This window comes from Vigna unguiculata, chromosome 11 (genome assembly GCF_037176805.1).
Source record: "Vigna unguiculata cultivar grain cowpea cultivar isolate G323 ecotype 2 chromosome 11, ASM3717680v1, whole genome shotgun sequence".
Lineage (NCBI taxonomy): Eukaryota > Viridiplantae > Streptophyta > Magnoliopsida > Fabales > Fabaceae > Vigna > Vigna unguiculata.
Window position 1 is genome coordinate 33,289,871 of NC_140802.1, and position 21,081 is coordinate 33,310,951.

Genomic DNA, 21,081 nt, shown 5'->3' on the forward strand with positions numbered 1-21,081 from the left:
ATATATTTAATTATGTTTACATTGTTTTTCTTAATTTGCAATATATTTAACATTATTATTATTGATATTATAATTTTATTTCATTTTAATATTTTTGTTCAATTATTAATGTTATTTGTATTATTATTATTTGTTATTATAATTATGATGAAATGTTCAACTTTTTTTAATTTATTTCTTTATTTATTAAACTATTGTTTTAATACTCAATGGAGGTTGATTCTTTATTTATTGAAGATTGGAAAGATTTATTATATTTTATTTTTGTTTTGGATCATATTATACAATATGTCTACATTTTACTTTAGCAGCTACCTGTGCATACACATTTCATTTTAATATAATTCTATTTAAAAAATTTATTATCAATTTCACATTATATTTATTTTATACAGGACCATATTACATATTATGCCTAAATTTTATTTTAACAACAACACGTGCATATGCATTTCATTCTAATGTAATATACATGTGTTTGTATCTACACGTATTTCGATGTTAACATCAAATTCATGTTATTTTTTTTATTTGACCATATTACATAATATGACAACATTTTATTTTAGTAGCAACATGTGCATACGTATTTAATTTAAATATAACATTCAAGGGTTTTTATGTACATCTGTGTTTCTATTTTAAAATTTTATCATCAATTTCACCATGTATTTATTTTATATAGGACCATATTACACATTATGCCTAAATATTACTTTAACAACAACTCATGCATATGCATTTCCTTTTAATGTAATATAAATGTGTTTGTTTCTACATTTGTTTCTATTTAAATATGTTAATATCAATTTCATATTATATTTATTTTCTATGGGACTATATTACATTTTACTTTAGCAACACCCCGTGCATACTCATTTTATTTTAATATAATATACAAGTGTTTATATCTACATGTGTTTCTATTTAAAAATGTTAATAAAATTTCATGTTGTATTATTTTATATGGGACATTATTACATAATACCCCTACATTTTACTTTAACAAGGACCTATGAATACACATTATATTTTAATATAATATACATGTGTTTATATGTATCTCTATTTTAAAATTTTAACATAAATTTTATCTTATATATATTTTGTACGAGACCATATAACATAATATATCTACATTTTATTCTATTATAATATACATGTGTTTATATCAACATATATTTATATTTAAAAATTTTAACACTAATTTAACATTATTTCACATTGTATATATTTTGTACATGACCATATAATACCATATGCCTAAATTTTACTTTAATAACGATATGTGCATACATATTTTATTCTAATATATCATACAAAGTATGCATCTTATTTTAATATTAGCGTACACACAGGCGCGACACATTTTTTAAATATACGTTATATTATATTAGTAGGTGGTAATGTAATATTATTAAGTTAATATATAAAATAAAATTATATTTATTAAAAATAAAGTGAAATATATTAAAAAATATGAGAGAATAATTGTTGATAAATAGAAAAAATAAAAGAGTAGAGATAGACAATTTTATAAAAATGTTTGTAAAAATAACGGTCAATTTTTAAAAATTTAATAAATAATTATATTTTAAAGGGTAAAATTGGTATTTTAAAATGTGGACACAAAAGAGAGAATTCTCTTTATATATTGTTATAGATATAACATATAATATATTTTTTTAAAGTTTTAACATCAATTTTATATTATATTTAATTTATACATGATCATATTACATAATATACTTATATTTTACTTTCACAACTTATTACTATTACAAATTGTTATAATTAAATAAATTAATAATATATTTAAACAATAAAATTAATCATTAAATAATTAAACCAATAACAATAATAATTATTCAAATCACTAATTTATATATATTAACAATAAAATCTGTTATAAATATTAAAAATATAAAAAAAAAACATGACTCAGTTATTTCAAATATATTTTAAATAACTTTGAAATCTAACAAGAAAATCCAAAACAAAAAAAATTAACACCTGTTTTTTATTCTTTAATCTTGACTAAAACTCTAAACTTATTATCACAAACATGTTCTGTAATTAAATTCTTAAAAAACATCATACTGATATTTTTTAATCTAAACAAAATAACAATTTATGTCATCACAAATTGATTATTCCAAATTACTCAAAAACACATAACATATAACACATAATACATAATAATAATTAATTATACATAAATATATAATTATATCATTATTAGATAAATTTATCGTTTAAATATATTTAAATTGACAATTATAACATCTATAACTTTTAAATTAAATTATTGATTTATCAATAATAATATTAAAATATGTTTTCTAAACAAAAATTTTAAAAACCAAAAACACGACCCGCGCGTACGCACGGCTTCATGCTAGTTTTAACTCTTAAATTTTTACTCTCAGTTTAACTTCCTGATGTGGAATTTATTTTTGAATGTTTTTTTATTTTGTAAAAGGTACGGAAAGGAAAGAGTGTCATAAATAATTATGGACCCCGTAAATTGAGTTTTGATTTGTTTAATAATGAAAGGTGAGATCGGAGGAAGCACAGAAATTGATATCTTCAAATTATTGCTCATTAGCTCTTACTGAACCCACTCAAGTACTATCATTTTCCCTCACGTTTCATACTTATGATGTGTTCCTTTGTGTAGATAGATATCGGAGAGAGTGTAAAGATGGATTTGTGTAGATTTAGGTGGATGGATATTTGTATTTGTTTGAGTGATTTAGAGGGTAAAGTGAGTGGATTTGGAGATAATTTTTATGAAAGTTAGTGAAAGATTTGATTGATGTGATAGATAAAATTATATGTTAAAATAGATATATTTATTAAGTTATCATAATACTCTTATGTAAAAAAAGAGAATGATTTTGTAATTTGATATTATAAAAATAATTATAATTAATTAATACGAATTAAAAAAAAATATTAAAATTATATAAAATTTTAAAATAAAAAAAAAATTTTATGAATGTAAAAAAAATTACACAATTAAATTTTTAAAAAAATTATATAATTAAAATTTAAACTAAAGTTAAATAATGTTAAAAAAAATTTTAAAAAATTAAAAAAAAAGTCAAAAGAAGTCAAGAAAAAGGTAAAAAAAAAAAAAAAAAAAAACCAACGACACTAGTGTCGTAACCGGTGTCGCCCCTTTGGAAACAAGGCACCGATTACGTAACCGGTGTTGTCCCTCTCTCTTCTCAGCACAACACCGGTGCCATCCCAATCTCACGCAACAACACAACACCTCACCACCACTGGAAGACACTGGTGCCTCACTCACCACCCTCACCTGCCAGTGCCATCCACTCACCACCCCAACACCTGCCACGCCCCCTGCAACACCACTCACAACACCGATGCCCACACCAGTGCCATCCCAACCTCACGCAACAATGACATCGGTGCCTCGCTCACCACCCCTCACCTATTAGTGCCATCTATCACCACCCCAACACACTGGTGCGCCACTTCAACTCCAACACCACTCACGCCACCACCCCGCAACACTGATCACAGCCCGACCGCAACACCTCTCACGCAATATTGTATTGCGTGTGAAATGAAAAGTGAGGCAATATGGTAATGTACTTATAATACTCGCTAATCTTCTCCTTGGATGGTGGATGAAAAAAATTATGGATCCCTCAAATCCGTCGTCGCTTATCCGTCCAAATCAATGCAATGGAACACAATTATATTCATCAATCCGTGCTCAATTATTCCTGTGAACAGTTTAATCCACCCAAGAGAACATGTCCTTGATCCCTCGTAACTCTTAAACCTACTTAACTAAATGGAAGGGTGGTATGATAATTTGATGTGTCAGATTCATTCATAGACTGATTGGAATCACAAGTAGTTACTGCTGCATCTATATATTATCATCGATATCATTAATATTAATATTTATTTTTATATTCCATGAAAATTTGTCATTACGTTTGACATAGTTTTGTATTAAATATGAATTTAAGATGGAATATTAAACATGATTAAAGTCTAATATACTATCTAACCTTTTAATATGGATAATATTCTATTCAACTTAAATAGAATTATCTAGTATAAATAATTAAATTATTCTTATTTTGATTAAAGTTATTACATAAGATATAAGATATAAGATAAAAGATAAAAGATAATAATTGATTGTTTAGTCTTAAAATAATATTGTTAAATTAATTATTATATTTAAGTTATTGTTTGCTTTTAAGTTATATATATATATATATATATATATATATATATATATATATATATATATATATATATATATATATATATATAATTTTTAATCTCAATTTTTTCTAAGTTTATAAGGCTTTCTAACATACATATTTTAAATTAGATTCTATACTTTTGAACCAAAGTCACACTCTAACAAGTGAACAAAATAAAAATAATATAAAAGATGAACAAATAAGTGAAATTAGATATATAATTTCATCATTTTGACAAAGTGAGGAACTACACAGGGAATGATGAAGGGTGATTTTTATATCTTTACATATTGTGAAATTTAGACTAATTTAAACAGATACTTTTTTATTATATTTAAATTAATTTCATCATTCTCTTAGTTAAGCCTACATTTTATTTGGATGAGAATAAATAAAGGAAAAATAATAAACATAGAAAAAACTGAAAAACAATATCTTTTGGGTACATGAAGAGTGTCTATCCCAACAAAAAAATCCACTTGTTACCTACGAGGGTACCCATTTAAAAATTACTCGAGGGTATTTTATTGCAATACCCATAGATACCCGCGAATATTTAAAAAAATTATAAATTTTAAAATAAACATTAAATAAAATTAGAAAAAACATATCAAATTAATATATAAATTAAATTTTAATTTTAATTAAATTTAATCTAATTAAATATAAATTAAATTTTAATTTTAATTAAGTTTAACTTAATAAAATATAAATTAATGTTAATTTTAATTTTTTGCGGGTACGGATAATATGATACCTACACCCGATCCGTTTATAAATGGGTATTAAAATACCTGTTACCCGCCACCTGTGGATAATAAATACCTGCGGATATCAACTATCTGCTGTGGATTTTATCTGTGGGTACCCACGGACGCGAGTATTTTTGACATCCTTATCCACAACTACCCCATTACATACATGTTAAATGTGAAAATATTAAATGCTTACAACACAGTATTAAGTGTTGACCCGCAGACTAAATTTTGCACACCTTCACAATTAGTGCACTGTGGTAAGGGTTTCAATATGTAGCCCATTTTTAGTCAATGAGACAACTTCAATAAGGTATATTGCAACATATTTAACATGATCAAATTTCATGTGAGATAATTGGTCCACAATTGCCATATTACATACATGTTATTTGTGAAAATATTAAATGTTTGCCAATGTAGTATTAAGTGTTGACTTGCATTAAAGATTTTGCACACCCTCACAATTAGCAATTAGAGCTATGTGGTAAGGTTTTCAATATGTAGGCTACTTGTAGTCAATGAGACCACTTCAATATTTAACATGATCAAATTTCGTGTGAAATAATTGGCTCACAGTTGCCACACTACAAACATGTAAAAATGTGAAAATATTAAATGTTTATCAATGTAGTATTAAGTGTTAACCTACGCTAATGATTTTGCATACCCTCACAACTAGTGCACTATGGTAAGGGTTTCAATATGTAGCCCACTTGTAGTCAATGAGACCACTTCAATATGGTATAATGCAAGATATTTAACATGATCAAATTTCGTGTGAGATAATTGGTCAACAACTACCATATTACAGACATGTTATATATGAAAATATTAAATGTTTACCAATGTAGTATTAAGTGTTGACCTGTATTAAAGATTTTGCACATCTTCACAATCAGAGCTATGAATTATATTAAATGTTTACCAATGTAGTGTTGCATTGTGGAGAATTAATGCAAAAATAATAAATACAATTTTTCCTTCCCATTAAACTAATTTTACAAAAGCATTTTCATTTTTTATTTTTTTAAATAGAAATATAAAAATTTGTAGATGAAAAAAAATAAGTGAATAGTGAAGTTACTTAATGGAAACAAAAATGAGCAAAAATCTTGAAATATAGATTTAATTAATGTGACAAAAAAAAGAATAATACAGTAAACATTGACTTAAGTCCGCATTTTGATGTTGGAAGTTTGATGCGGACTTTATTAGGATGCGAACTTATGAAGTTTTATGAATCATATTACAATATGAAATATTAGAGGTCATATAATTACAGTATCAAATATTATGTGTTGAAATTTCTAGAGATTGTGAAAATATGAGAGATAAGAGATATGTTACAGGATGAACTTGTTATTTTATTTTATTTTATTCATATGAGTGAGTTGAAAAATTCTTCTTATTTATTATCAGATCAGTTAAATCAAGCTAAGTGTGTATTCTTCACCCTTCTTCGCATCTTACACCATGGTCAATCGGCAACCACATGTGAGTGAATTGAAAATAGTTGTCAAATAAACTTACGTGATTTTTTTGTTTAAAATAAAATCACAAAATTATTGATCGGAGAATTTTCACTTTTCAAATGCGAATTTAGGCGGGATGCAGACTTAAATGAGTGCAAACTTAAGCGAATGCTTACTGTATTATGAATACTGAAATATTCTTATTTTAATTTTAATGTAAATGAGTGTGAATTAAATTAAAATTGGAAGATGATTGATCATGAAGTTATAATATTTATGTTTTGAAAATTATATTTTAAAAAGTAAACTTTAATATATTCAAATAATTAATTACAAATCATATTTTTTTTCCACACACCAAACATAAATTATGTTTGATATTTATTTTTTAATGTTAAATTAAATTCCCTTGATTAATATGATTAATATAACAGGATAAAAGAAACAAGAAAAAATAATTAATATATTGTCATGCTATGATATAATTTAAAAATTATATAAAATTAAAGAAAATATATCGATTTCTTACGTTTTTTTAATATATATATTTTTTCATTTTTTATCTTTGACTATTATCTCCATTTGGTCTAAAAACATCTCTAATCAACTAAACAAATCAAAACTCAATTTAACAAACTCCCTATTTATTTTTCACACCCTTTCTTTTCCATGCCTTTTGCAAAATAAAAAAATAAAAACAATAAATTCTACATGAGGGAGTTAAGTTTGAAGTCAAAATTTTTGGAAGTTAAAATATAATTTTCCAATTTAAAAATACTTACCGGTTAACATCTGTTAACAATCTGTATAAAAAAAATTAATTTAGTTGCATCTTCAATAACTCCTTATAAAATATAGATTTAATCCATATAACAGTTGACTTTGATTTTTTTATCAATTAAAACATTACAGTACATTTCATATAATATCAATATTCTAAAAATTTATTCTATTATATTTTTTTTTTGTCAAAAGACCATAATTCTTGTAAAAAACACAATTAACATCAAATTACTTTTCAACATGAATCATTTTTATTGTGTGAAACATGTTATTCAATAAGAGAAAGTTTTCCAAAAACATTTATTTAAAATATATATCACATCACACATCTTTTTCACTTTCTCAACCATCATTGCTATGGATTAGACATGTCAAAGTGAGTCAATCCAGCTCACACGGGTTGGCTCACCACGGACCGGGTTGAAAATAAGTGAACCCAACCTGGCTCACTTTATGGTGAGCCAAAAATTTTGTAACATGGCTCAACCCATCACAGGTTGGTGAGTTAAGTAGGTTGGCTCACCAACCCACATAAAAAAATTATTTATTTATTTATTTATTATTATTCAAATATTTAAATAAATTTTTAAGTAACCCATGAGATGACAATCGTAGTGAAATCAAGAACCAATGTCTTGAAATGCTCACAACCAATATATGATGAATTGTTTTCAAGAAAGTATCCATATAGTCTAAGAAAACATGGCTAATATTACACATTTTCTGTCATACTATTTAACAAAATATAAATAAAAAAAACTATACATTTTGGTCATGTTAATTTAGAAAAAATTATTTATAAGACAGTTGTTTGAATAATTTACTATAAAGATTATAATTAAAGTATCAACATGTATTTAACAATCAAATTAATCAAACATTCAAACAATTCAAATATTATTGAACAACATTCTGGCATTTCAAAATATAAAATTGTGAACATGTGTAATAGAACTAGTAAATAATTATTAAAAAAATTAAAAAAAATAAAAAAAAATTGTAAAAGATGTTGGTGGGTTAAGTGGACCAACCCACTTTCAACCCGACTCGAACCCATTTAAACCGTGGGTTAAGTGAGCCGTGTTGAGTTCAACCCACTTTTGAAAAAATTAAATTTTTCTCAATCCAACCCGGCTTGAACCTGTAGTGAGCCGGGTTGGCTCACGGGTTAAAACCCATTTTGACATCTCTACTATAGATAAATGGCTCGAATCCCATTTTATCATAAACCTCTATGAGAAACTTGAATTGTGTTTGAATTCTCAACTTTTATAGACACAACTTTAACTGTGACAAAAAATATACATGAATTTCAAATATTGTTATAACTTTTGAATCTCGTGAGAAGTTATCAATTTTTACAAGTTACTATATAATTTTCCTTCGTTAATTCAACTTTCCCTCTCTCTTTGTGGATCTCTGCCTCACTACTTTTTTATTTAGCTTTCTTGCGTAATGGCTATAATAATTGAGCTTGTATTGTACAAGTCTTTTAGTCATATGCGTAACCATTTTTGATTGGATAAGTTGATTAAAACAAGTGCAAAGTACAATATTGCATATACAGTGATATACACGACAACAACAGCAATCAATGCTTAAAAAGATACGTATAGCCAACAGGGTTTTAATTTTTTGAATTATGCAGTAGGGTAAGAAGCTTGCATAGCTATGCCACAGAGTCCTTCCTGAGAAGCCACACCTCTTTGCATCCTAATGTAGCCTTCTTCACCCCACTGGGTTCCCCATGAGTTCTTTACAAGCCAATACTCAGTTCCATCGTCACTAACACCATATCCCACAGCTGTGACACCGTGATCTAAGTCAGTTCCACATGACCCAGTGAACACACCACTCTCGTAAAATTGAAAGTCAGAGCCACTGGCATCGATGGCCACAGACACCGGTTGATTGGCCACAGCCTTCTGCAGTGCCTTCTCATTGTTGGCAGGAACATCCTCGTACCCAGTAATGGTAGCAGCATCGTTGGCTAGTGCATGGAGTCATCTTGGAGAGTGCGAGATGTGACTTCAAAAGCCCACATCGCCATGCACAAAACCAATGTCAAACAAATATGATAGCACTGAGTTTTGGTAGCCATGGTAGCTAGTGTATTCTTAGAGTTGTTTGAAATTGGTACGTGAAAGATGCAGTGTGGTGCTCCCAACATTATTTGTGGTATTTATTCTAAATTGTCTTTGAATCGTAAATTAACCTTATGTGTTTTCAATTCATATCTGAAAGCACCTTATCCTTAATATACCAATGAAGTAGTTTTCCAAGGAAGCCTTCTTTGTTGGCACTGGAAAAGTTTGGAGCTATATAAACGAAAGTTTGAAACTTGTTTTGTTTTATTTGCATGCATATTGCTATGGCGCAAAACCAAATAAATTTAGTAGCAGTATTTTTCCTTCCAGCCTTCCAAATCCAATAAAATATAATATACTATGGATTAAATTATTTTTCTATCTTTATGTTTGTTCTTGTTTCTCAGTTTTAGTTCTTCCACGTATGACAACAAAATATCAATAATTTTAGTCTGTACATATGTCTTTTGTAGCCGTTTCTTACTGTCATAAATTTTCTTTATAGCAGTTTTATACTGATTCAGAATTTTAATACAGATAAACCATCAGCTAACTATATTTTAATTTTTTTTTAAAATATCATTTGTATGGATGGATGGGATATCCATGTAGTAAAACAATGGATTGGATTAGATTTTTATGAAATGAATCAGATTGATTCATATTTTTTTAACTAAATTTTTACTAAATTAAAATGGATTAGTGTAAACTTTTTAAAATCGATTCATTATGATCAAGAATAAAATTTACACAATTTATTTGTTTCTGAATTCATGCTAAGTTTAGCATAAGGTTTAAACCAAAAACAACACAACATAATTCATTTGTTAATAAATATCTTTGTATAAACCTATTTGGTTTGGAAAAGTGCGACTTTTATCTGATTATGGTGTAGAAATTTGCGTGAATGAAGTTAATAAAGTTTTCATACTTCATTTTTATAATACTAAACTTTCCCAATACGCACATTCTCTTTGACAAGCACTTTGGCACCATATATCGCACCATTTATACGTTACGCTTGACAAGTAATTTGTCCACACTGCCAATATCCACTGGCAATGGTCTCTTTTAGAAAAGAAAAATCTCAGCTACATTCAATAAAGAGATGCTTTCAGATTTAAGTTGGAAACTAAAACAAACTAATTTAGAATTCAACGCTATCATGCCTATATAAACACCACAAACAATCCAGAATACCACGCCACAACACATCTTTCAATCATTTCACTAACCAGCCTAAGTAGTTATTCCAATTATCTGTCACATAAGTAGCCACCATGGTTGCAAAAAATCAGTTCTATCATATTTCACTGGCACTGCTTTTCTGCATGGGATTCTTGGCTTTTCAAGTCTCATGTCGCACTCTCCAAGATGCCACCATGTATGAGAGGCATGAGGAATGGATGGCTCGTTATGGCAAAGGCTACAAGGACCCTCAAGAAAGGGAAAAGCGATTCAGGATATTCAAGGAAAATGTGAACTACATTGAAGCCTTCAACAGTGCTGCCAATAAACCTTACAAGTTAGCTATTAATCAATTTGCAGACCTCACCAACGAGGAGTTCGTAGCAACAAGAAATAGGTTCAAGGGGCACATGTGTTCCTCAATCATAAGGACAACCACTTTTAAGTATGAAAATGTGACTGCAGTACCATCCACTGTGGACTGGAGGCAAAAGGGTGCAGTGACACCCGTCAAGAACCAAGGCCAGTGTGGTACGTGCTTCATTACTCATTCACATTGCTGAGTGAAATTAAATTGCTTGATTATCTAACTATTAATAATTTACCTTGAGTAGGATGCTGCTGGGCTTTTTCTGCTGTTGCAGCAACTGAAGGAATTCACAAACTGAGTACTGGAAAATTGATCTCTTTGTCAGAACAAGAACTTGTTGATTGTGACATCAATGGGGAGGACCAAGGTTGTGGTGGTGGTCTTATGGATGACGCTTTCAAATTCATCATTCAAAATCATGGACTCAACACCGAAGCCAATTACCCCTATCAGGGTGTTGATGGAAAATGCAATGCAAATGCAGCAGGCAGCCATGCTGCTACCATTACTGGGTACGAGGATGTCCCTGCCAACAACGAGAAGGCACTGCAAAAGGCTGTGGCCAATCAACCTGTCTCCGTAGCCATCGATGCCAGTGGCTCTGACTTTCAATTTTACAAAAGCGGTGTCTTTAGTGGTTCATGTGGAACTGAGTTGGACCATGGTGTGACTGCTGTGGGATATGGTGTTAGTGATGATGGAAGTGAGTATTGGTTGGTTAAGAACTCTTGGGGAACAGAGTGGGGTGAAGAAGGCTACATTAGGATGCAAAGAGGTGTGGCTGCTCAAGAAGGACTCTGTGGCATAGCTATGATGGCATCTTACCCTACTGCATAATTATTAAATTTGTATACTACTATTTCTAAACTGCTTTCTGTTGTGTATAACACTGTATTCTCTCATGAATCGTTGTATTTCAACATATCACTTATGATGAAATGAAAAATTTGTCTGTGACTAAACATGTTATGATGGTTCATATATGCTTCGACTATTTTACCTTTCTAACTGAGATCCTGGAAGAGAAACCCATTCATATATGGTTGGTATTTTGCCATTTTGAAAGTGTGCATTGTGTTACAGAGGAAAGCAATTCCATGCTTTCTGGATAACATCACCTATGCACCTGAAAACAAAGTTTGTTTTTCCTTCTGTTGATCTCATACCAAAAGCAGTATATGAAACAATTATGATGGATAAAAATGGATATAATGGGCCTAGATCACCGGCTGGCCTTGTTGATCGGACACGCTCACCAACCTTCCACATCCTGGTTTGATCAATTTTGCCCATGGGAAAGGCAGGCAGACCCTCTTTCTACTGTAAAACACAGGTACAGTTTAGATATTGCTCAATAGCTCTAAATGGAAAGTAAATATGCACGTACATAAAAGCGACGTCCAGCCAAGACAACACTGCGAATCTCACACCCAACAGCGATATCCTCATAGCACTCGTACAAAATATCCATGCAGGGATAATATGAAGCACTATATGCTTTCTCAAATTCCCTTTTTCCATCTTCAGATAAAGTATTTTATACAGCTAACATGCCCTATACAGACAAAAAAATAAGTTACTTCAGAAGCACAAATTCACATGCTCAAGTAAAAGCTTTCTATTATGTTTCAGAGGTGCATAACAGTAACATTGCAAATGTAGAATGTAAACATAACTGGCTCTCAGAAGGCCCTAAAGTTATTATTAAGGCCTCAAAATGTAAACATAATTAGTTACTGCACTTAATGGTTACTTCTAACATATTTCTCTGAAAATCAAATTGCAACCCTAATATATAAAACAATAAAAATAAAATAGAAAAACTTAGAAAGATTCGACAAAGAATAATCTGCTCCAAGTTCAGTTTGACAAACAATACATGGAAAATAAAATTTAAAGAGAATGGTAATATTCAAAATGAACTTACCAAAACCTAATATTAAGCAACAAATTGTGAATCCTGCAATTGCTCCAAGAGAAAAATCCATCTTGTACTCATTCTCCATTGTGATGATGCATGCACCAGCTTCTACTAAATGCCTTGGTGAGGAGAAAAGCATGTGCAATCTACAAAAGAAGATTATTAGCTACTTCACAACATCAAAAATTTCACATGCCATGCACTATACTATTTTACAGCACAGAACTTCAAATCCAAATATAATTTAGATAGTAGATCTTTTAACGTCCCGACTTCTATATAAATAATAATTATTTGATAAAAAGATGGAATTGATTTTTTTTTTTTTATAATAAGATTTTTCTGGAGAAAACATCAACAATAACATAACTTCATACTATCTATTTGAACTATCCACGACGTTATTCTGAACTATCCATTCACTTGGTAAAACTTCCTTAGACCCTATCATGCTTCTTATCTTTCATCTCATATCGTACCAAACATTAGTTTGATCTTAACTCATTGAAACCAAACTAAATAAGACTCTTTCTTAATTGACATATTCTTGAACACTTTTAAAAATCATAAAATGTGATGGCTATCACACTATGTCATTATATAACCATACACGAAGGATGTAAAATAACAATAAAACATATATATAACTTTCTTTTATCAAGTTCACTGAATAAAATAATATTTATTTTTACTTACTTTTATATTTTTCAAATTATAAAATAATGATTAAATAAGAATCAAAACAAATACTTTAAATAAATAACTAAATATGGATTAGAATGTTACGAACAAATATAATAACAAAATATAAATTAATACGAGGGACACGGGAGATGAAATGAAATGAAATAAATATAGTTACCAGCAATTTTGAGTGATTCCCGATAAATTGGAACCTCTCTATGTACGGTTTCATAATTCCCGTAAATTAACAGGGTTTCATATCTCTGTAAATTTCAAGGAGTTTCATAATCTCATAAATTATTAGGGGTTTCAAACCCCGCTACATTTCAGGAGTTCAAACTCCTACCGCGTGAGTCATCAATTTTAGTACGTTTTCTTGGGATTTCAAATTCCGTTAATTTTATCATTAATTTCTTTTATTGCACGTGAATTGATTTTTTTTAATGCATATAAATATATGAGACAATGAAAAAGACAAAAGACAGATATTCTTAAATTAATGGTGAAACAGTATTATTTTTTCATGAAAGCTCCAAGAATCTCACACGTACTATGTTTAATTACTATGTAACAATAAACACCACACATTTCAAAATACACTAAACATAACACTCTCACTGTGAGACTTAGCTAATTTTGAATTCATGCACACACTCATTACCTGAACTTAGGAAAGTACAATCTGTTAATTTATTCTGAAAAAGACCTAAAAGCCAATATAATCAGGTGTAACTGACTTAACACAGAAATCATTGAAACAAAGCAATGAAGGTCGTTTACCGTGAAGTCGCCATCAACGCAAATGGTATGTCCTGTAATGTAAGAAGTTGCAGGCAAGCATAGAAATGCCACCAACGAAGACACCTCCTCTGCCTCTCTAATCCCTCTGAGAGGGGTTTGAGAAATTACGGCATTCATAACAGTTTCCTCTTTAGAGTGCTTCAAACACAACACGATAACATGATGCCCTCAGTCCACATGAAAAAGAAAATAAATGGCAACAATAATCATACACTAACATTTCCAACAAAAATGTTACCTTTTTCCAAAAGAGGAGTTCATATTGGCCCTGGTGCAACACAACTAGTCCTTACAGGTTGCCTAATCGGTCTGTGAACTCTCACCCACTTTGCCACCCTAGTAATAAGAGATCTTGTAAATAATATATTTTAATTTCAAGCTTTTATTAAATATCTATATTTAAAAATGCTATAACCTTAAAACAGAAAATGACAACAATTCTACATAGACGAGAACAAGCAGCTGATAGGTTTTTTGATTTCTTATTTTTGTGAAAAGACCATATTTAGGTAAATGCAACAAAATTGACTAACTCTATGGCATCCTTGTCCAAAATAAAAAGTTTCAAATCCCTAACCATGTTTTTGTTACTAGGCTTCCACCATAACGTGAACTGACCAACATATTTAAATTTCTTTATTATATTCACAGCTTCAAAATGCAACCACGTATCAGTATCAACATTATATATCCTATGTTTCTCCCCACCAATGTAAAACAACTTTTTCTTTGCCATCACAAAATTTCCAATGTAGTCAACTGTTACATTGAACCTCATTCCCCCCATTTCATACAATTTCAAACAGACAACCACAAATTACAATCCATTTCAAAAAAATTCATTCATATGCGACTGAAAAATGAAAACCTAATCAAATTAACTATAAGAACATCAACTAATCACCCAATTTATCCTTCACGAAATCAAAAAATCATAAAAACATACCTTTACTGTCACAAAGGAAAACCCTAGGTTTCGTTATCTCCAATCTCACAATCGCCGCACTCATTGTCGCACACTACCCCCACCAGCTATTGGGTTCTTCACCAACAAAAGTCGCACACCACTGTTGGCGCTGTAACACAAGAAACGAACCTCTCAGCTCGAATTTGGATTCTCTTCTGATTTTCACTATTTTAACATTTTAAAATATATTAAAAAATTATTTAAAATATCATAATGAATTTTTAATGTTAAGCAAAGAATAGTAAAACAAACCAATAAAAAAATCTGGACTCATCGTCGTCGCAGTCCCGCACCAGGTTCGCAAATTCTCTTCTTCACTGCTTTACTTTAACTTAACAAGTTTAAATAATTTTACAACGTAAATAATTACTGCAAACAAAATAAATTAAATAGACTTTCTTTAAAACCTAAATTATAAAAAAAATAAACACATGTTCTAATTTCAGTAACTCCTGCGAAATTAAAAAAAGGTCACATCATTTGTACCGTATGCCAACTCATCACATATTTAACAGAGTTTAAAATGGGTGATGTTTTCCATCGTTACGAAAGTAGAAATATAAATTTTATATGAACTTTTATAAAGAGACAATTTCCAATTTAACATAGGAATAAAAAATATACTTATCCTTAAAATATATATTTAGTCTAAAAAACAGTGAACATATCTATGACATTTTTCTTAAAAAATAAGTAAAATTATAGAAATAAATAACTACTAACTCGTTACTTGAGGTTTCATGTCATTGTTGACATCGTATATAAATTCTGATAAATCACTTTTCATGTATACCGTTTTACTAAATTAATGTTTCAAAAGCAACATAAGTGGTGCACAGATGGTTTCCGTATTATATACCATGTTGACATTTATTAATTTCTATAATGCATAAAATTATATATATATATATATATATATATATATATATATATATATATATATATATATATATATCACTAACATAAAAAGGTAGTTCGATGTTTTTTTCTTGTCTCGTCTAGATTAGGTCTGATGTAGAAACGGTAGTCCGAAAGCAAACAGACGGGAATTTACGTATGATGCACAAGAACAAAAAGGATCTAGAATAAGTTTTATCTTTTAACTTACGAAATTAATAGTACAATTACCAAAGTCAAAGTACATATAACTAATTAATAAAAACAATTACAATGTGAAGGTAAAAGACTCTTAAAACCTAATCTTCTTGCAATTCTTTCAACAAATAAGATGAATACTCTTTCCTTATCTCCAACATGTCATCCTTTGTCAACGGTGAGACATCATTGAAGTCGTAAAAAAATAATTCAATGTTAGCATGTGTGAAGTTTCACAAAGTATACAATTGATAAGTTATAGGTGTTTACAAATATACATTTATCCAATCATCAACAATTTATGCCCTAATTATAGTTTTAATTCAATGCATCATATAATATTCGCATTCAAATGTTGCACTAAACTAGCAAAGAGAGAAATTATTCTAATATATAACTTGTATAGATATTAATTAACTTATAGACGTGATTTCTAACCTTTGGAGTTATAAATTGAACATTTTTTTATCTCTTGTTTAGTAACTGGTTTGATGCTACCATAACTCTTGTTAAATTGAAAAACTATTAGTAATAATTGTTATATATTAATTGGATGTTATGGAACTTATAACATTATCCTTGTAGAAATTCCTTCATGTTGTGACTGGGTTTTTTATGAATGGAGCAAAATCAAACAATTAGGTACTCGTCGGAAATCATCACTATTAACTAACAATGAGACCTACAATGATTCAGAATTTGTTAGTTCATTAATTACCCTAACTTAAAAGTAAAATCTCACTAAGACTAAGCCTTCAATGTAGGGTTTACTCATTTGCACTAAATCTTAAATAGGAACTAAGGTTTACTCAATCAATCTATAAATTAATGACACATATAATAAATATAAAATTACATAAACATTCAACATCTAATATAAACCAAAAATAAAATTTAATAAAAAATCTAATAAATACAAAAGTAAAAAATAGTTTATAGAAAAAAAATTATTCAAACAAAGTCTCTCAAAATTGAAAAAATAATGAGACATGACAAAATTAAGACAATGGATTAACATGCAATCAAATTTTTTTTTAAATTAGGAATACTAATGTATATCAAAACTAATTTATATATGTCAAAAATCAATCGAAAAAGACCTAACTTTGACAGAAAACGTAAAAAAGGGGTGTTTTGGGAGGTCACACGTTGCACACCACACCACAGATGATGGTTGAAGCAAACACTACTCTTGGAAGAAGACTCGTTGTTGCGTGGCAGCTGCAGCAGGAGCAAACACCCTCTGCGACGTTGCCAACCACCATCCTGCATCGTTGTAGTTCAACCAAACCACCGTACTCCACCGCGTCTACAAAAAATTGGGGGTTTCAACATTTCGAAAAAGAAAATGGAGAACCACATAAATGGAGGCACATAAAAACGAAATCAAAGGAGAAACAAACCTCTCAACAAGCAATCACACAATCGTCCCATTGTGCAATCGTGAAAACTAGAAAAACACCCTTTCGCTCAGTTGCAGAGCTGCTGGAGAATAAGGTTAGGGATTTAAGTTTTAACGTTTACGTCTGACGCCCTATAGTCAAACGTAAATTTATGTGCAACATGTGCAATTAGACGTAAAAAATGAGATTTATGTCTGACCCTAGGGTGCTAGACGTAAGCAATTGATAAATTATCTACAAGTTTGCCACCAGTAACTTTTTATGTCTGATTCATGTGTGTTAGACAAAAAATCGCAAACATAAGTTGTCTCTTTTGTGTTAGTGTGTGTGTGTGTGTGTGTGTGTGTGTGTATAATGGCTACACTAATGAGTAGTTAGGGTCATGACCTTAGATGTAGTTGAAGATGTGACCATATAAGAAAAAAAATCCTAGAAACTTGATGTCTCAAGATTTTTGGTTAAAAGTTCTTATGTGTGTTGGATTAAAATCACATATATATAATTTCTCTCTAAACTCGTCAGTTGTATCAGAGTTGATGGTTTGTCTTTGTGACTAGTAGAAATATACCAAGTGAAAGGGACTCACTCTTGAACTTGAAGCTTTAGGTTAAAAGTAGTGTCATATTTTCTATGGATTGAACTTGTGACATAATTTGATTGATGTTAGTTAACAAAAGGGATTAGGGTTTTGTCTTTGGACGTAAGGTTATTTTCCAGTAAATGATGAAGAAAGTATGAAAGTAGAAGAAAAGGTAAAGAGATAAATCAAGAAACAAAGAGATTGAAGAACACATTATCACAATATCTCTCCTGAATCAAGATTAAAATTATATTATTGTGACGACAATTTTTTTTTCTTTTTCTAATTATTATTATTATTTCCTATAATATACTTATAAAATTTAGAGGCAAAATTATACATAAAATATTCACATATATATATATATATATATATTTACAATATTATATGCATCTTATATTTACACCGTGTAGTACATCTTATATTTCCTATACTATAAGGGGAAAAAGTATTATTTATTTATAGTATTTCCCTCATATATTGGCTTTCAAACAGGTGGAGGGAAAAGGTTATGGATAGGGTTCACTTGGACTGTTGGGGGTAAATAAAAGGTAACTCCGATTTGTCCTTCGATGACAATCGGCGCATTCAGAGCAGAGAGAAAAGTAATGGTAGAGTTTCCCATTCCTTGAAATGTTACAAAATTATTTACTGCATTGGTTTGCCATGCATTCCTAGTGAAGAAAGCTACAATGTCGGCGAAGAAGGGATCAGGCCTGTTTGGAGCAGCCATCTATGATAATGTTATAAAATTTTGTTTTTCACACACAATAAAAAAATAGGGAAGACAAATATCACAAACAAAAAACAGCATATCATAATAAAATAAAATGAAATGAAAGTTCTCCCAAATCCATAAAACTGGATTTTTATTATACTTTTATAAAGATAGTGATTAATTTTGTAGTGACTAGTCAGGATAAATGAGCTCATGGCCAACAAGGTAACTCAAGAACATCTCATCTTGAGTAATAGTTTAAATCCCCAATGTCATACCTCCAACTACAATAATCAAATCTTCATTTATCGTAAATTTCATTTCAATATTAACCATTTAAATATATAATTAAATAAACATGATCGATGCATAATTAATATATATATATATATATATATATATATATATATATATATATATATATATATATATATATATAAGGACCAGTACGTAACTGGAGATATAAATAAGTAAATGAGAGTCAATATAAATAGGATCAGTGCTCAACTAGAGATGAATATAAATAAATAAATAAATAGGAATGGGAACTAAATATAAATTAGAATGAGGTTAAGGACACCTCACTTAAAGTAAATATAGAGATAAAAATAATTATGAACAGATAAAAAAAATAATTAAAGTAAAAAGATAAAATGATAGATGTCTCATTCCCTTACCTTAGCTATGGAAGATATACTTTTGAAGATGATCTTTGTATTTTATTTTTCTTCTCTTTCTTTTCTCACGCTTGCAAAGACTCTCTACTTCTCCTCCCTCTTTTTTTTTTACTTCAGTGTCTCTCTTTCTTTCCCCCTTTGAATTCACTTCTTCTATATTTATACTACATTTTGTAATGATTACACTTAGTTTAAATTGCACTATCTCGTTTCTGTTTCAATGCTTCCTTGGTTTAGTTTAGTTTGTTAAAGATTGGCCCATCCATATTTTTTTTTTTGTTTATTCAATGTGCATGAATTGTGACGTGGTGGTGGAGATTCAATCTAAAAAAATTCTTTTGTTTACCTTATCATAATATATAAAGTGTCTATACATATATCATTAAGGTTCAATTTGGAGAAGATTATTATTACTATAATAATAATAATAATAATAATAATAATAATAATAATAAATAATAATAATAATTATAATAATAATAAAGGCAAAACATATGTTTTTTTGAAATTGAAATGTAGCTATAATGTTATAAGTATTATAACTTATTTTATTATTGAAGTATATTATTTTGTAGTAATATTTTTATTATTTTAATTGCAAACACTTAAATTTTGATTTCTTGAATAATTATAATTTTTATATCATATGTTCAAAATTTATTATACTAGTCACAATACCTAAAAAAATAATGTATCATAAACTTTTAGGTATTGACACAGTGAAAACACTAGGGTACAAATTTTGAGATGTTACAATTCTCCCCTACTAAAAAAAATTTCATCCTTAAAATTATTTATTTATTTATTTTTGAAATAAATAAGGGTAAAGGTTTGTTATTTTCTCTTCTAATTCCTATGTAATATTTCCATTAGCTTCATTCCACATGACCTTCACTAGAGGGATTTGTATGCCTCTCAATTCTTTGACCTTCTTGTCCATAATTTGTACAGGTATTGCGTCAAATGTAAGGTTATTCTTTAATTGTACTGTATCAGGTCTTATCATATGAGTTGGATCAAAAATATATTTTCTTAATTGAGACGCATGAAAGACATTATGAAGGTTGGAAAGGAACGGAGGTAAGCAAATTTGATAAGCAACAGGACCTATTTTTCTAAGAATTTGGTACGGGCCAATAAATCGAGAAGTGAGTTTCTTTGATTTCATCACTCTACCAATTCCAGTGGGTGGTGTTACTTTCAAGAATACATGATCACCTTCTTGAAATTCAAGACGTTGTCTTTTCTTGTCAGCATAACTTTTTTTTCTACTCTGAGTTGTTCTCAATTTTTCCCTAATCATTTTGATTTTCTCGGTTGT

General features: G+C 29.2%; 3 protein-coding genes across 9 annotated transcripts; 1 reads left to right on the top strand and 2 right to left on the bottom strand.

The window, feature by feature from the left end:
* Window positions 1-8,909: 8,909 nt before the first annotated feature.
* LOC146881799 (cysteine endopeptidase RepA-like) lies at window positions 8,910-9,370 on the bottom strand. Its single transcript, XM_085669347.1, has 2 exons — window positions 9,340-9,370; window positions 8,910-9,259 (listed from the first exon to the last, which is right to left on the bottom strand). Exons 1-2 carry the CDS (start codon window positions 9,368-9,370, stop codon window positions 8,910-8,912), a joined length of 381 nt encoding a protein of 126 aa, XP_085525473.1.
* A 983-nt stretch (window positions 9,371-10,353) lies between these two features.
* LOC114169745 (ketol-acid reductoisomerase, chloroplastic-like) lies at window positions 10,354-15,536 on the bottom strand. 7 transcript variants are annotated; one of them, XR_014986668.1, is made up of 6 exons: window positions 15,267-15,533; window positions 14,559-14,656; window positions 12,842-12,981; window positions 12,302-12,435; window positions 11,150-12,234; window positions 10,354-10,862 (listed from the first exon to the last, which is right to left on the bottom strand). XR_014986668.1 is itself a non-coding variant. In XM_085669490.1 (6 exons), the coding sequence occupies exons 3-6, from the start codon at window positions 14,311-14,313 to the stop codon at window positions 12,232-12,234; spliced, it is 291 nt and encodes a 96-aa protein (XP_085525616.1). In that variant the 5' UTR covers window positions 14,314-14,458; window positions 14,559-14,646; window positions 15,267-15,527; the 3' UTR covers window positions 10,354-12,231. The 7 variants fall into 7 exon arrangements, 5 of the variants coding, with proteins under 5 accessions (XP_085525616.1, XP_085525615.1, XP_085525614.1 ...); XR_003600997.2 differs by adding an exon at window positions 14,300-14,458 and having other exon boundaries at window positions 10,354-12,234; window positions 12,302-12,469; window positions 15,267-15,527; XM_085669490.1 differs by adding an exon at window positions 14,300-14,458 and having other exon boundaries at window positions 10,354-12,234; window positions 14,559-14,646; window positions 15,267-15,527.
* On the top strand, window positions 10,637-11,751 carry LOC114169743 (senescence-specific cysteine protease SAG39-like). The gene is made up of 2 exons (XM_028055028.2): window positions 10,637-11,075; window positions 11,159-11,751. The coding sequence occupies exons 1-2, from the start codon at window positions 10,637-10,639 to the stop codon at window positions 11,749-11,751; spliced, it is 1,032 nt and encodes a 343-aa protein (XP_027910829.2).
* Window positions 15,537-21,081: the final 5,545 nt, after the last annotated feature.

What these genes read in the sequence shown, in the direction of transcription:
- LOC146881799 (XM_085669347.1), bottom strand. Translation starts at nt 9,370, where the DNA reads ATGGCTACCAAAACTCAGTGCTATCATATTT. An exon ending in AACTCAGTGCTATCATATTT is followed by an intron (nt 9,260 to 9,339) that starts GTTTGACATTGG and finishes TCCATGCACTAG; the next exon opens with CCAACGATGCTGCTACCATT.
- LOC114169745 (XM_085669488.1), bottom strand. Translation starts at nt 14,581, where the DNA reads ATGAACTCCTCTTTTGGAAAAAG. An exon ending in AACTCCTCTTTTGGAAAAAG is followed by an intron (nt 12,982 to 14,558) that starts GTAACATTTTTG and finishes CTTCTTTTGTAG; the next exon opens with ATTGCACATGCTTTTCTCCT. An exon ending in TTGCTTAATATTAGGTTTTG is followed by an intron (nt 12,436 to 12,841) that starts GTAAGTTCATTT and finishes CTTTATCTGAAG; the next exon opens with ATGGAAAAAGGGAATTTGAG.
- LOC114169743 (XM_028055028.2), top strand. Translation starts at nt 10,637, where the DNA reads ATGGTTGCAAAAAATCAGTTCTATCATATTTCACTGGCACTGCTTTTC. An exon ending in CAAGAACCAAGGCCAGTGTG is followed by an intron (nt 11,076 to 11,158) that starts GTACGTGCTTCA and finishes TACCTTGAGTAG; the next exon opens with GATGCTGCTGGGCTTTTTCT.